Source organism: Aquarana catesbeiana, linkage group LG07 (assembly GCF_042186555.1).
Source record: "Aquarana catesbeiana isolate 2022-GZ linkage group LG07, ASM4218655v1, whole genome shotgun sequence".
Lineage (NCBI taxonomy): Eukaryota > Metazoa > Chordata > Amphibia > Anura > Ranidae > Aquarana > Aquarana catesbeiana.
Window position 1 is genome coordinate 16,905,533 of NC_133330.1, and position 14,918 is coordinate 16,920,450.

Here is a 14,918-nt window from a genome sequence, read left to right on the forward strand (position 1 = left end):
TGAGGCCTTACAGATCAGTGTGATCGGTTGCTATGGGAACGCAGACTCCGCTCCTCTGTCAAGCAGGGTTCTCTGTGATTGGCCGCCTTCAGCCATGTGACGCCTCTTGCTAACGTCACCAGCTCCTGTCACCAGCTCTTCCGCGTTGCTGGAACTGTCTCCATAGCAGCGGTCTCTCTCAGCTCTGATTGGTCAGCGCCATCCAATCGCAGTGGGAGGTGTGCCGCTCCCTGATTGGTGGAATCGCCGCTTAGGGGTGGTTCCACTGCCAGACTGAAAGCCGCCGCCCAATCCCTGTGCAGGCGGAAGGAGCTGAAAGATGAGAGAGGCAGAGCGCGGCGTGAGCGTACAGTGCGGCCCCCGGGGCCCCTAGAGCGAGCAGAGCCGCCTGAGCCCTTGTGGGAGCCTGGGTGGGGAGGAGAAAGGGGCGGGGTCTAGGGGCGGGTCCGGAACAGGAAGTGTGTGGATAGCCCCGCCCTTTCTCAGAGGAGCCCCTCAGGTTTGAATGGTGCTGAGCTGGAAGCTGACAGAGGAGCAGGTGAGACTTCTGGGGGGACTACAACTCCCAGCATGGCCTTTGCTGGGGGAGAGGGGGGGGGGACAGCATGCTGGGAAGTTGCAGAGACACTACAACCCCCAACATGTCCTGCTGGGAGTCTGTGTGTATGAGCTGGAGGACTACAACTCCCAGCATCCCCCATCAGGGCTCTTTGGGGGGGGAACATGCTGAGATTTGTAGTGCACTGACCCCATCCCCCCATCCTATACAGAGATCTCCAGAGGACTACAAGGCCCAGCATTGTATGGAGGGGGGTGACAGCACTGCTGGGGGTTGTAGTTCCACAGTGTCACCTGACAGCCAACCAGAGGGCAGTACAGAGAGTGGGGATAATGTGTGGTATCCCTTAGCAACCACTATTCTTCTGTATTCCATAGCAACCAGATGTTGTGTGGTATCCCATAGCAGCCACTGGTCTTCTGTATCCCATAGCAACCAGATGGTGTGGTATCCCATAGCAACCACTTGTCCGCTGTATCCGATAGCAACCAGATGATGTGTGGTATCCCATGGCAACCAGCTGTCCCCTGTTTCGGCCTCCATATGTCAGTTGTCACGGCGGGTGGGTGATTAGTCGGTGGGAAATGTCTCTTCCTTTGTCATAGCGGTAGAACCGGTTTGCCCGGTGAGGTGACGGGCGATATCTGTGTGTTCATTTCATTCTCCGGGGTGGAGCCGCTCTTCCGGCTCAGGGGGTCATTAACCACTTAAGGACCGGCCTCGTTTTGAGATTTTTGTGTTTACATGTTTAAAACCGTTTTTTTTTTTTTTTTTGCTAGAAAATTACTTAGAACCCCCAAACATTATATATTGTTTTTTTATCTAACACCCTAGAGAATAAAATGGCGGACATCACAATACTTTTTTTGCACACCGTATTTGCGCAGCGGTCTTACAAGCGCACTTTTTTTTGGAAAAAAAAATTCACTTTTTTGAATAAAAAAATAAGACAACAGTAAAATTAGCCCATTTTTTTTTTTAATATTGTGAAAGATAATATTACGCCGAGTAAATTGATACCCAACATGTCACGCTTTAAAATTGCGCCCTGCTCGTGGAATGGCGACAAACTTTTACCCTTAAAAATCTCCATAGGCGACATTTAAAAAAGTCTACAGGTTGCATGTTTTGCATTACAGAGGAGGTCTAGGGCTAGAATTATTGCTCTCGCTCTAACGATCGCAGCGATACCGCACAAATGTGGTTTGACCACTGTTTTGATATGTGAGTAGTGCCCACATATTCATATTTTTTTTTTCTTATTTCACTTGATTTTATTTATTTTTACACTGTTTTTTTTTTTTTTTTTTTTTTTATAAAAAAAAATTGTGTCACTTTTATTCCTATTACAAGGAATGTAAACATCCCTTGTAATAGAAAAAAACCATGACAGGACCTCTTAAATATGAGATCTGGGGTCAAAAAGTCCTCAGATCTCATATTTTGACTTAAAGTGGTGTTCCACCCAAAAAAAAAAAAAGTACATGAATGTGCATAAAAAAAAATTAAAAAAAACATTTGGAAATTTTTTTTTTTTTTTTACTCACCTCTAAATGGCTGTTGCTAGGGGGTCCCTCGTAATCTGCCTCTTTCAGTGCCTGGGCTGGTGACATCACTTCCCCTTGGCACAGGAAGGGCTCAGCTCTGCTCCCTCCCTCTTGTCAATCATCTGGGACCCATTACAGGTCCCAGATGACTGAGCGGCCAATCACAGCGCGCGGCGCCGCTCGCGCATGGGCAGTGGGTGCCCGGTTGTGAAGCCACGGCCCGGCGCCCACAGTTGCAATGCCGGCGCCGCCGAACAGAGGGGGAGAGGGGCGGGGCTTCGATCCCCCGCATCGCTGGACCCTGGGACAGGTAAGTGTCCGATTAAAGGTCAGCAGCTGCAGTATTTGTAGCTGCTGACTTTTAATTTTTTTTTTTATGGGAACTCCTCTTTAAATGCAATAAAAAAAAAAAAAAAAAAAAAATTGTCATTTGAAAAAATGACACTGAAAAAATGTGCCTTTAAGAGGTGGGTGGAAGTGCGCTGTACATTTATAGAGCCCGGTCAGTTCTCCTGTTTTATCTGCTTTTTGCTCTGATCTCTGTCACAGGAACATGAAGGCCTTAATCCTGGTTGGCGGCTTTGGGACCCGGCTCCGCCCCCTGACTCTGAGCGTCCCCAAACCTCTGGTGGATTTCTGTAATAAGCCCATCCTTCTGCATCAGGTGGAGGCTCTGGTGAAGGTGAGGACATGAAACGCACAACCAACCTATACATCCAGCCTCTTACACTGTGTGCTGGATCTATAGAACTAGCCTCCTAAATTGTATACAGGGACTTCTAGAGCCTGCCTTCTATGCTGTGTACGGGATCTATAGAGCTAGCCTCATATACCTTGTACAGGGCCCTATAGAGCCGGCCTCGTATAGTGTGTGCGGGGCCCTATAGAGCCGGCCTCGTATAGTGTGTGCGGGGCCCTATAGAGCCGGCCTCGTATAGTGTGTGCGGGGCCCTATAGAGCCGGCCTCGTATAGTGTGTGCGGGGCCCTATAGAGCCGGCCTCGTATAGTGTGTGCGGGGCCCTATAGAGCCGGCCTCGTATAGTGTGTGCGGGGCCCTATAGAGCCTGCCTCGTATACTGTGTACAAGGACCTGTAAAACCAGTCTCCTATATTGTGTACAGGGATCTATAGAGTCAGTCTCCTGTCCTCACAATCTGTGTACAGAAACCTATAGAGCCAGGCTCCAATACTCTGTACAGGGACCTATATTGCCAGTCTCATATACGGTGTACAGGGGCCTGAAGAACTGGCCTTCTATATTGTATACAGGAACATATAGAAATCCTGTGATGATACATCAACAAATACTGTGTACAAGGCCCTATATATTCACCCCATATACTGTGTACAGGGCCCTATAGAGCCGGCCTCGTATAGTGTGTGCGGGGCCCTATAGAGCCGGCCTCGTATAGTGTGTGCGGGGCCCTATAGAGCCGGCCTCGTATAGTGTGTGCGGGGCCCTATAGAGCCGGCCTCGTATAGTGTGTGCGGGGCCCTATAGAGCCAGCCTCGTATAGTGTGCGCGGGGCCCTATAGAGCCGGCCTCGTATAGTGTGTGCGGGGCCCTATAGAGCCGGCCTCGTATAGTGTGTGCGGGGCCCTATAGAGCCGGCCTCGTATAGTGTGCGCGGGGCCCTATAGAGCCTGCCTCGTATACTGTGTACAAGGACCTGTAAAACCAGTCTCCTATATTGTGTACAGGGATCTATAGAGTCAGTCTCCTGTCCTCACAATCTGTGTACAGAAACCTATAGAGCCAGGCTCCAATACTCTGTACAGGGACCTATATTGCCAGTCTCATATACGGTGTACAGGGGCCTGAAGAACTGGCCTTCTATATTGTATACAGGAACATATAGAAATCCTGTGATGATACATCAACAAATACTGTGTACAAGGCCCTATAAATTCACCCCATATACTGTGTACAGGGACCTATAGAGTTGGCCTCCTATATTGTATACAGTATCAAAAAATATAATTAGCAGCGCTTAAGAAATTCATATGTGAAATAAAATACAAATAAACATGAAAAGTTCCACTTTCATATAGGTACAGTGTTGCATGACTGAGTAACTGTCATTCAAAATGTGAGAGCACCAAAAGCTGAAAATTGGCCTGGTTAGGAAGGGGGGGGTTTAAGTGCCCGGTGGTCAAGTGGTTAATTTAGATGGAAGTATGGAGAGTGCACTGACAGCTATCCAAATATCCATCCACGGATCCGGTCCTATTCCAGTGAACTAAGTCCGTCGATATTAAACCAGTGAAAGGCGCGCTGATAACCCACCACCTTCTGGTAAGTGAATTACCTATATAGGGGATTCCCATCAAAGCAATGTGGTGAAGGATTTATCTGGGATTTTGATCAGCAGAGAGTTTGGTGTTCAACATTCTTTATAAACGGATCCACTACCACCCGACACCCTGCTGTACACAACTAAGACACAAGTGGAACTTTTCATCTTTATTTGTATTTTATTCCACATGAACTTCTTTTTATAGTAGCAGCTATATATATTTTTATTCATCATATTTTTTTTTTTTGCACGAGCGCTGAGGGAGAAATACTTTGTATCTATTTATTTCTCATTGTTTGTATATTGTATACAGGGACCTATAGAACTGGTGGCATGGTACATCAAAAATACTGTGTAGAGGATCTATGGGGTCATCCTCATGTACCGTGTACAGGATCTATGGGGTCATCCTCATGTACCGTGTACAGGATCTATGGGGTCATCCTCATGTACCGTGTACAGGATCTATGAGCTCAGCCTCATGTACCGTGCACAGGATCTATGGGGTCATCCTCATGTACCGTGCACAGGATCTATGAGCTCAGCCTCATGTACCGTGCACAGGATCTATGGGGTCATCCTCATATACCATGTACAGGATCTATGGGGTCATCCTCATGTACCCTGTACAGGATCTATGGGGTCATCCTCATGTACCCTGTACAGGATCTATGGGGTCATCCTCATGTACCCTGTACAGGATCTATGGGGTCAGCCTCATGTACCCTGTACAGGATCTATGGGGTCAGCCTCATGTACCCTGTACAGGATCTATGGGGTCAGCCTCATGTACCCTGTACAGGATCTATGGGGTCAGCCTCATGTACCCTGTACAGGATCTATGGGGTCAGCCTCATGTACCCTGTACAGGATCTATGGGGTCAGCCTCATGTACCCTGTACAGGATCTATGGGGTCAGCCTCATGTACCCTGTACAGGATCTATGGGGTCAGCCTCATGTACCCTGTACAGGATCTATGGGGTCAGCCTCATGTACCCTGTACAGGATCTATGGGGTCAGCCTCATGTACCCTGTACAGGATCTATGGGGTCATCCTCATGTACCCTGTACAGGATCTATGGGGTCATCCTCATGTACCCTGTACAGGATCTATGGGGTCATCCTCATGTACCGTGCACAGGATCTATGGGGTCATCCTCATGTACCGTGCACAGGATCTATGGGGTCATCCTCATGTACCGTGCACAGGATCTATGGGGTCATCCTCATGTACCGTGCACAGGATCTATGGGGTCATCCTCATGTACCCTGTACAGGATCTATGGGGTCAGCCTCATGTACCCTGTACAGGATCTATGGGGTCAGCCTCATGTACCCTGTACAGGATCTATGGGGTCAGCCTCATGTACCCTGTACAGGATCTATGGGGTCAGCCTCATGTACCCTGTACAGGATCTATGGGGTCATCCATAAATCTGATCAGGGAAATTCATGTAGTAACTTGTGGTCAGATTGATGGATATCTTGCTGGGTGGTCAGTTCCTGTATCTTTCAGCATGATCAGATGTGCGTGTCCTGTACTCTGTATACATGTCCTCCATATGACGGTGTCTTCTCTCTTCTGGACAGGCGGGGGTTAATCATGTGATTCTGGCCGTCAGTTACATGTCAGACCTGCTGGAGAAGGAGATGAAGGAGCAGGAGAAGAGGGTGAGTCTCCCCAATTTCTGAGATGGAGAGTAAATAGTGTGAATTTGCAGAGCAGCAGGCCCCATCCTCGGTGTTCCTGCAGATCTCGTATGTCTGATGAGGGGACACGGTGATCCTCTGCTTCCTCTGTCTGTGTATTCTGTATGTTGGTGTCTGTATATTTACCTCTGTCCTGTCTGTGGCTCGTGCAGCCCATGCATTTCTCAGTCTTGTGTTTCTGTGTGTCTCCGGCAGCTGGGGATCCGAATTTCCATGTCCCATGAGAAGGAGCCGCTGGGCACAGGTGAGCCTCGCACAGTACAGTGCTTGAATGAGCAGATGTTTTGGTGTTTGTAGTCCAGGTCTGTGTGGCTGGATTTGTGACCCCCCCCCCCCTCCCCTGTACACACAGCCGGACCCCTTGCTCTCGCCAGAGACTTACTGACAGAGAACGCGGAGCCTTTCTTTGTGCTGAACAGCGACGTCATCTGCGACTTCCCCTTCGAAGAGATGGTTCGCTTCCACCGGCAACACGGAAAGGAGGGGACCATTGTGGTGAGATGGACCTTCCTTATTGGATTTGTATTACCTACAGCTCAGGGCTTGATGGGGGGGCTTAAAGGCCAAGTCCACATTTTGCAAAGAAATAACATATCCACATATTTGCAGAAAAAAAAAAAAAAAGTGCATTTATTGTTTTTTTGCAAAGCATTGCAACCTGTGGATGGCAGGTGCAGCGACAGGCTCCCCGCAGACTATTCCTCCAGCTCCATGTTTGTCCCAAGATACAGACTTTATGTTACTGAGCTTAAAGTGTCGGTGGACTACAAGTGCGGGGATCACCATTCTTCCGTGGTGCAGAGACAGAATACGGAGGGTGAAGAACTGAAATCCAATCTAAGATATTTTGCTTTCCACGCAGGTTACAAAGGTGGAGGAACCCTCGAAGTACGGCGTGGTGGTATACGAAGGAGAGACGGGCATAATCCAGCGATTTGTCGAGAAACCGCAAGTTTTTGTCTCCAACAAGATCAACTCCGGATTATATATCTTCTGCCCGTCTATACTGAACCGGATCCAGGTAATCGGACCGTGCGGACGGGGTTCATGTATGACCTGTGCACCGTACTGATCAGTAAGTGAATCGGGGTGTACAGGTCACATGAAACCATATAGCAGATCTGTCTATAGAAAAGTATCCCTGCCAGACCATAATAACACCCAGCAGTCATGTGACGCAATGGGGGGGGGGGGGGGGTGTGTGTAGTGCACCTGTGCATTGTAACCAATCGGCTTCCAGGTTTTATTGTCAAAGTTTACCTGAACAAGCTGAAGTGAGAAGCTGATTGGTTACTATGCACAGCTGCTGGGTGTAATGGTCTATGGAAGCACCCCTACCAACCCATAGGAACACCCTGCAGTCATGTGATGCAGCCGTATGAAAGGATTGTATATAACTGGGTGTAGTGGTCTACGGAAGTACCTCTGCCAGTCTATAGGAACACCCCTCAGTCATGTGACACAATCATAGGAAGGGATTGTAAATCACAAGGTGTAATGACCTATTGAAGTGCCCCTGCCAGCTCATAGGAACACCCTTCGGTCATGTGATGTAGCCGTATGAAAGGATTGTATATAACTGGGTGTAAGGGTCTATGGAAGTACTCCTGCCAGTCTATAGGAACACCCCTCAGTCATGTGACACAGCCATAGGAAGGGATTTTACATCACTAGGTGTAATGACCTATTGAAGTACTCCTGCCAGCCCATAGGAACGCCCCTCAGTCATGTGACACAGCCATAGGAAGGGATTGTATATCACTAGGTGTAATGACCTATTGAAGTACCCCTGCCAGCTCATAGGAACACTCCTCAGTCCTGTGATGCCGCCATAGGTAGGGAATTTATTACACTGGGTGTGATGGTGACTCAGTCACTCACTTGATTTTGTTTTAGTGGACTTTTTACTTCCTGGACTCATATACAGCGTAAAGGAGGAACGTTATCAGCTGATATGAGAGAACAAACAGGAACTGAATCCTGGAGACAAACTTCTCCTTGCATAGTTTTTGTCTGTTCAGCAAACCAACAATGAGCTTTTCTAACCACCAACGTCCTGTTCTGAGCTCTATGGCGGAGGCAAAGGAAGATCCCCAACGCCAGGCTCGGAAAGTTCCTTACTGGGGGGGGGGGGGTACTGGGGCAGTGTTGTTTTTTTTTTTTTTTTTTTTTTTTTTTTACTGGGACATCAGAACACTACCAAGGTACATTGTCTCTATTTCCGATCCTTATAGGAAGGTGGGATCGTCACTCAGATCTAAGCCTGGCCATTGACATGAGGTGACCATTTCCCCAACCAGCCAGATCAGGGGACCATTTCATGGCTACATCACAATTGAGCAAAGTTGGCAATCGCTCCGATCTCTTTGGAACTAGGAAAGGTGTATATGGGCAGGGCAGTACAATGCATTGCTTAGTATATTTTGCTGGGGTCCCCTTTTGCACTTTTTCACAATCCGTCCTGATGGTTCTCAGGGGGAATGATGGACCAGGTGCAAGGCTTGAGAACCTCAACCAATCCTCTTCCTACTGTCACCTTTCAACGAAATGTATGCTCAGCCAAGTTGAAGTGATGTATTGAGGGGCCCCTGATATATACATGTCTATAGTGGCCATCAAATCATTCCAGAAGAGTAGTTATATGGAAGTCAGGGTCAGTACACTGCTGTTAGAGAGGGATCGGTGGATTAGCTGCATTGTTGGGTTATTTTCATCCTCACACTTCATATATATGTTTGGTAGTCATCGTACATTATCAACGTCTGCTCTCTGCAGCTGCGCCCGACATCCATTGAGAAGGAGATTTTCCCTGCCATGGCTGAAGAAGGACAATTATTTGCAATGGAGCTACAAGGTGAGCGGGGGAGGCCCTGGATCCTTATGTATAATGGGGTGGATGTGGGAGGGACCGGGACCTTATGTATAATGGGGTGGAGGTGGGGGGACTGGGACCTTATGTATAATGGGGTGGAGGTGGGAGGCACCGGGGCCTTAGGTGTAATGAGAGGGAGGGACCGGGACCTTATGTATAACGGGAAGGAGGGACTGGGACCTTATATATAAACGGGAAGGACTGGGGCCTTATGTATAATGGGGTGGATGTGGGAGGGACCGGGACCTTATGTATAATGGGGTGGAGGTGGGGGGACCGGGACCTTATGTATAATGGGGTGGAGGTGGGGGGACCGGGACCTTATGTATAATGGGGTGGAGGTGGGAGGCACCGGGGCCTTATGTGTAATGAGAGGGAGGGACCGGGACCTTATGTATAACGGGAAGGAGGGACTGGGACCTTATATATAACGGGAAGGACTGGGGCCTTATGTATAATGGGGTTGATGTGGGAGGGGCCGGGGCCTTATGTGTAATGAGGAGGAGGGAACGGGACCTTGTGTATAATGGGAGGGATGGACTGGGGCCCTATGTATAATGGGAGGGACCGGGACCTTATGTATAATGGGGTGGAGGTGGGAGGGACCGGGACCTTATATATAATTGGAAGGAGGGACTGGGACCTTATGTATAATGGGAAGGAGGGACCAGGACCTTATATATAATGGGAGGGAGAGACCCGGACCTTAAGTATAATGGGAGGGGCCGGGACCTTGTGTATAATGGGAAGGAGGGATCGGACCTTGTGTATAATGGGAGGGAGGGAACCAGGGATTTATGTAATAAGGAGGAGAGACGCTGAGGCTTTAATTGCAATAGAGCCTTATGTATATTGGGGAGAGACGGGAGCACTGGGTTGTTATGCATAGCGGGGGCTTTATTTTATGTATACATAGCATGTAATGTCAGCCATATAAGCAAAAACATTTCTGAAAATTGCAATAGGTATTATACATGTATGTATACTTTTGGCTGTATAATGGTGCAAAAAGTCAACTTTTGGGTATAGACAGAGCCGCTGATAAGGGGGTAGCACCTGCCCTCCTGTACCAGGGCCCAGAACAGCAGGAGTGGGCACAATTACTGGAACCAACCCTCCCCCCCCCTCTGTGGCTCTCCCTGTGTTTACAATGCTTTAGTAAGTGAATGAACAGGGAGCCTCTGTAAAGAGTGCTTCCTGTTCATTCACTTTGCAGCTGAGGCTGCAGAGAAAGGATTGAGGAATCTGTGTCCTCAAATCTCTTTGTCTCAAAAGTGAGAAATTGGGAGTCTGTTTAGACCCCCTGATATTTCACCAACCCCCACAGGGCTGTTAAAAAAAAAAAAATGAAAAAGCTAAAATTTTCAAAAACAATTAAAAAAAAAATGTAATTAGGAGCTCATTCTCACAAGTATTCTGATTTCATGAATGAGCGGTTTGTTCATGTGGCTGGAGCCGCCTGTTAAGTTTGGTTCACTATTCTGTTAGCTAGGCTGTATGGGAGGGGCCATGATTTCTAACAGCAGCCCTCGGTGTAGGTGGGGAGTGGTGGGATGTGGTGGGGTATTTGATTCCAGTGGAACAGACAGTGGGAGGGATATCGGACTCCAGTGGAATGGACAGGGGGGGGGGGGGGGGCTATCCGACTCTAGTGGAATGGACGGGGGGGGGGGGGTGTATCCGACTCTAGTGGAATGGACAGTGGGGGGTATCCGACTCTAGTGGAATGGACAGTGGGGTGGGGGGGGAACTCCGGTGGAATGGACAGTGGGGGGGATATCGGACTGCGGTGGAATGGACAGTGGGGGGGATATCGGACTGCGGTGGAATGGACAGTGGGGGGGATATCGGACTGCGGTGGAATGGACAGTGGGGGGGGGGATATCGGACTGCGGTGGAATGGACAGTGGGGGGGGGGGGATATCGGACTCCAGCGGAATGGACAGTGGGATAGGATGGGTCTTAGAGAACTATTATGACAATGATATAAGTGGAAGGCCTCTTGGAGAAGGCTGCATATGGTACTCCATGGATGGAATAGGGAGTAGGATAGAAGGGCATGCATATTGGAGATGGGGTATAGGGAATGCAAAGAGGTGGGGTGGATCGGAAATTGAGGGGGTAATAAAGGTAAGTTTGAAGGAAAGGGGCTGAGGGGAGGGAAAAAGAGAAGGGGGGAGGGGGAGTCACCTGCAGTATCACAATTCAGCCAGTGAAAAGCGCTAACCGCCATCAATTGTCTTCCTGTCCGCAGGGTTTTGGATGGACATCGGGCAACCCAAAGACTTCCTGACCGGCATGTGCATGTACCTGCAGTCTGTGAGACACAAACACCCCGACTGGCTCCACGCCGGGCCCGTTTTGCGGGGAATGTCTTGGTGGTAAGATGATGTACACATGCTGTGGGGGCGGGGGTTTTAATTGGGTGACACTGCTTAGTGATGTGTATGGGGGCTGCTGTATGTCTGTCCTCATATCACACTTATTACACACCTCCGGTGCTGTACTCTGCTGCCACCATGAGGAGAGAACAGCAACTACAGGCCAGAGGAAACCTTCTCTTTTCTAGGGACCTATTTATTATTCATTAGGTACGGTAAAATCAGAGCTTCTCCTGTCACTGCACTTTTGTCCTATTTCGCTGCCTTTTTATTTTACAAAAATTTAATATGGGAGATTATGGTTGAAATATAATGGTTCCCCTTGGCCATTAATATTAGGTTGCCCCATAACCATTAATATGGATTTTGCCCCCCCCTGTGCATCTATAACATCCTCCACCCTGGGAAGGCTTCCTACAAGATTTTGGAGTGTCTGTGGGGATTTGTGCCCATTTGTGAGGTCAGGTACTGATGTTGGATGAGAAGCCCTGGCTCCCTATTGGCATTCTGGTTCGTCCCAAAGGTGTTCAGTAGGGATGAGGTCGGAGCTCTGGGTAGGACACTCGAGTTCCTCCACACCAAACCGATCTTTATGGAGCAGACTTTGTACACAGAGGACAGTCATGCTGGAACAGAAAAGGGTCTTCACCAAACTGTTACCACAAGGTTGGGGGGGGGGGAGAAGGAGTGTCGGGGTCTCTACATCTCTTTTGCACTCAGTGATGATATAGTATAGATCTCTCTCTCCATTCTGAATGTATACCTCCCCATGACTTCTCTATAGGATCCCACTGCCAAGATCGGGGAAAATTGCTGCATTGGGCCCAATGTGACGATCGGGCCAGGCGTGACGGTGGAGGACGGAGTGCGGATAAAGCGTTGCACAATATGAAGGGGTCTCGTATTCGCTCACACTCCTGGTTGGAGTCCTCTATAGTAGGATGGAGCTCAGCTGTTGGACAATGGGTGAGTTGGAGCTTTGAGACTTTTTTTTTTTTCTACCATCAGGCTAGAAAACTGCTGCTTTTTATGATTCTGCCATTCTGTGAGCCATGCCGAGATTTACCATAGAATCCTTTTCAGAGAGGGCAAAGGGTGCCTGCGAGTCTCTCCCCCCCCCCCCACCTGTGCATTGGATCTGCCCCAATGACCCCCTTCATGGTGGACGCCGGTGTTCCAGGTATCCTTTGATCAAGGCCCTGCTATGTGTTGTAAGGGGCACTGCCATGGGGTACCAAGGAACCATAAATTTGATTCAGGCAGTCATTTTATTTTTCTAAAAGACTTTTTAGATCTTGTAATACAGAATCCAGAAGTTCGCAGAATAGCTCCATATAAAACTAAAAGTATGTTAGATTACAAACAGATTCTGTAAGTCTACCACGTCTTCCTGGGGAAAAGGCACCTCAGGGCTAACCCGCAGTCATGCCCTGTCTGTCACTGCAGTACATCGACGTTGCAATGAGCTTGCCTTGTATTTTGGTGGCATGGTAGAGGAGATTTCTACAAAGATATGAGTTACTGTATGTCAAAGATCAGATCCATGGTGACTTGCTAACCAGAGCAAGTACTACTTTTTTTTTTTTTTGGCAAAGGAAGAATTAGAAAAGGGCTTCCCTGGAATGTAAAACAAGGCTTGTGAATAGTTATCACAGCCGCAATACCACCAGCCACCACTAGAGGGAGACTTACCCCAGTTCTAGCTGTCTGAACACAGGCAGATACAAATCTTGCATACAATCTGGTGCTCGCTAAGGGTTGTGTAGCAGTTAGGTGATTCCCACACAAAGCTATCCTGTGCACTGGAATTCTGGTGTCGCCTTTCTCATTGTCCACACGCACCGGGCACATGATTCAGCATAGACTGCCACCACCTGCAGTTTGTCAGCTGACTGGTCTGCTAGCCCAGTGGTTCTCAACCATTGGGCTGAGGTCTGGTTCTGGGCCATGGCTTCGCTCTTTCTAGGCCTCCAGCTGGCTGCCGATTCACTAACCTACCACAGTGCCTCCTCCCAGGTCCTATAGTACCTCCAACCTCCCATAATGGTCACAGCGCCACCTAGCTTCCCATCTTGTCTCAAGCTTCAGGCCCCCATACTGCAACAGTGTCTCCCAACCTTTCACAGCGCCTCTTAGCTGCCAGAGGATCCTTATCCCCAACAGAGCCACTAAGTGTGCCGCAGAATCCCCAAACCCCCTCTAGAACCACTATCCTCCTATAGTGCCCCTTTTCCTGCTGCAGAGCTTCCAGCCCACCCCTCCCCATAATGCCCACAGTGCCTCCTAGCCCCTGCAGTGCCCTCCAGTCTCCTGTTCTGCCGCTGCAAAGCCATCAGCCTCCTGAAGAGATCCAGTTCCTGCCAGAGACTTCATCCTCGACAGAGCCACTAAGTCTGCTGCAGAGTCCCCAAACCCCCTCTAGAACCACCATCCTCCCACAGTGCCCCCTAGCCTGATGCAGAGCTTCCAGCCCCCCCCCCCCCCCACATAATGCCTGCAGTCTTCAACAGTGTTCCCACATTGCCTCCTAGACCCTGCAGTGCTCTACATTGCCCCTGCAAAGCCCTCAGTCTTCTGAAGAGACCCAGTCCCCTCCAGAGACTTCATCCTCAACAGGACCACGAAGTCTGCCGCCCCCCTCCAGAACCCCCATCCTCAGTGACATCCAGAGCCTCCCAGCATTTCAATACATATTTTGCATTACCATACTTTTATTGTGTGAATATTAACTTTTTTTTTTTTTTGTATACTGTTGGGGCATAGAAGCCTTTAATAAGGTTAAGAACCTCTGTGCAAGGCAACTACACACAGATAGATACAATTCCCTGCGCACCGAGCATACAGGCACTGGTAATACAATGCAACAACTGATCTAGGAGGTATGAATTCTTCGCTTAGTAGGTGGAAGGCCACTTATTCATTTCTATAGGTGAGGTGACGGGTGTTAAGCTGGCCATACATGGCTAGAATTTTTTTCAAGGTGGTTGGTTGGTGTTTGTAGGGCCACCTACAGCTTGAATTTCAGCTGATTCAGCAGCCTTACTTCCTTGTATGGCCAGACTTCCTGCTGTCTGTTCGAGGTCTAAATTGTGTCCATACTACTGAACATCGAATGCTGAACATATCTGCAATATTATCATCTCTCCTTCCGTAGTTCAGAATGCGATTGGTTGCTATGGTTACCGTAGTTCACAAATCTTCATCATTTGTAAATGTATGGCATGGGGTGTGACGTTTCCGTCTTTTGTATTTCAGGTACGGATGGAGAACGTGACCGTGCTGGGCGAGGATGTTATTGTTAACGATGAGCTTTACCTAAACGGAGCCAACGTCTTACCCCACAAGTGCATTGCCGAGTCAGTGCCGGAACCACGAATTATAATGTAGAGGCGCCATGGAGCTCTCTAGAACTGCAGACTGAGATTTTATGTTATGGTTTACAAACACTGCTCCTTTACCCTCTGGAGTCCCCAGGAACCAGTGCCAAACTCACCTGAGTTCAGTTATGGGTGGGGGTGGCCCTTGTCTGCACTCTCTATGGGGGGGGGGA

General features: G+C 48.8%; 1 protein-coding gene across 1 annotated transcript; it reads left to right on the forward strand.

Annotated features, from left to right (window-relative positions):
• The first annotated feature begins 274 nt into the window (after positions 1-274).
• Positions 275-14,918, forward strand: GMPPB (GDP-mannose pyrophosphorylase B). The gene is given in 12 exon segments (XM_073591689.1): positions 275-538; positions 2,656-2,788; positions 5,996-6,076; positions 6,311-6,359; positions 6,468-6,610; positions 6,978-7,136; positions 8,891-8,969; positions 11,242-11,343; positions 11,346-11,368; positions 12,153-12,255; positions 12,258-12,334; positions 14,624-14,918. Coding segments are annotated over 11 exon segments (1,077 nt in total). The 5' UTR covers positions 275-538; positions 2,656-2,659; the 3' UTR covers positions 14,756-14,918.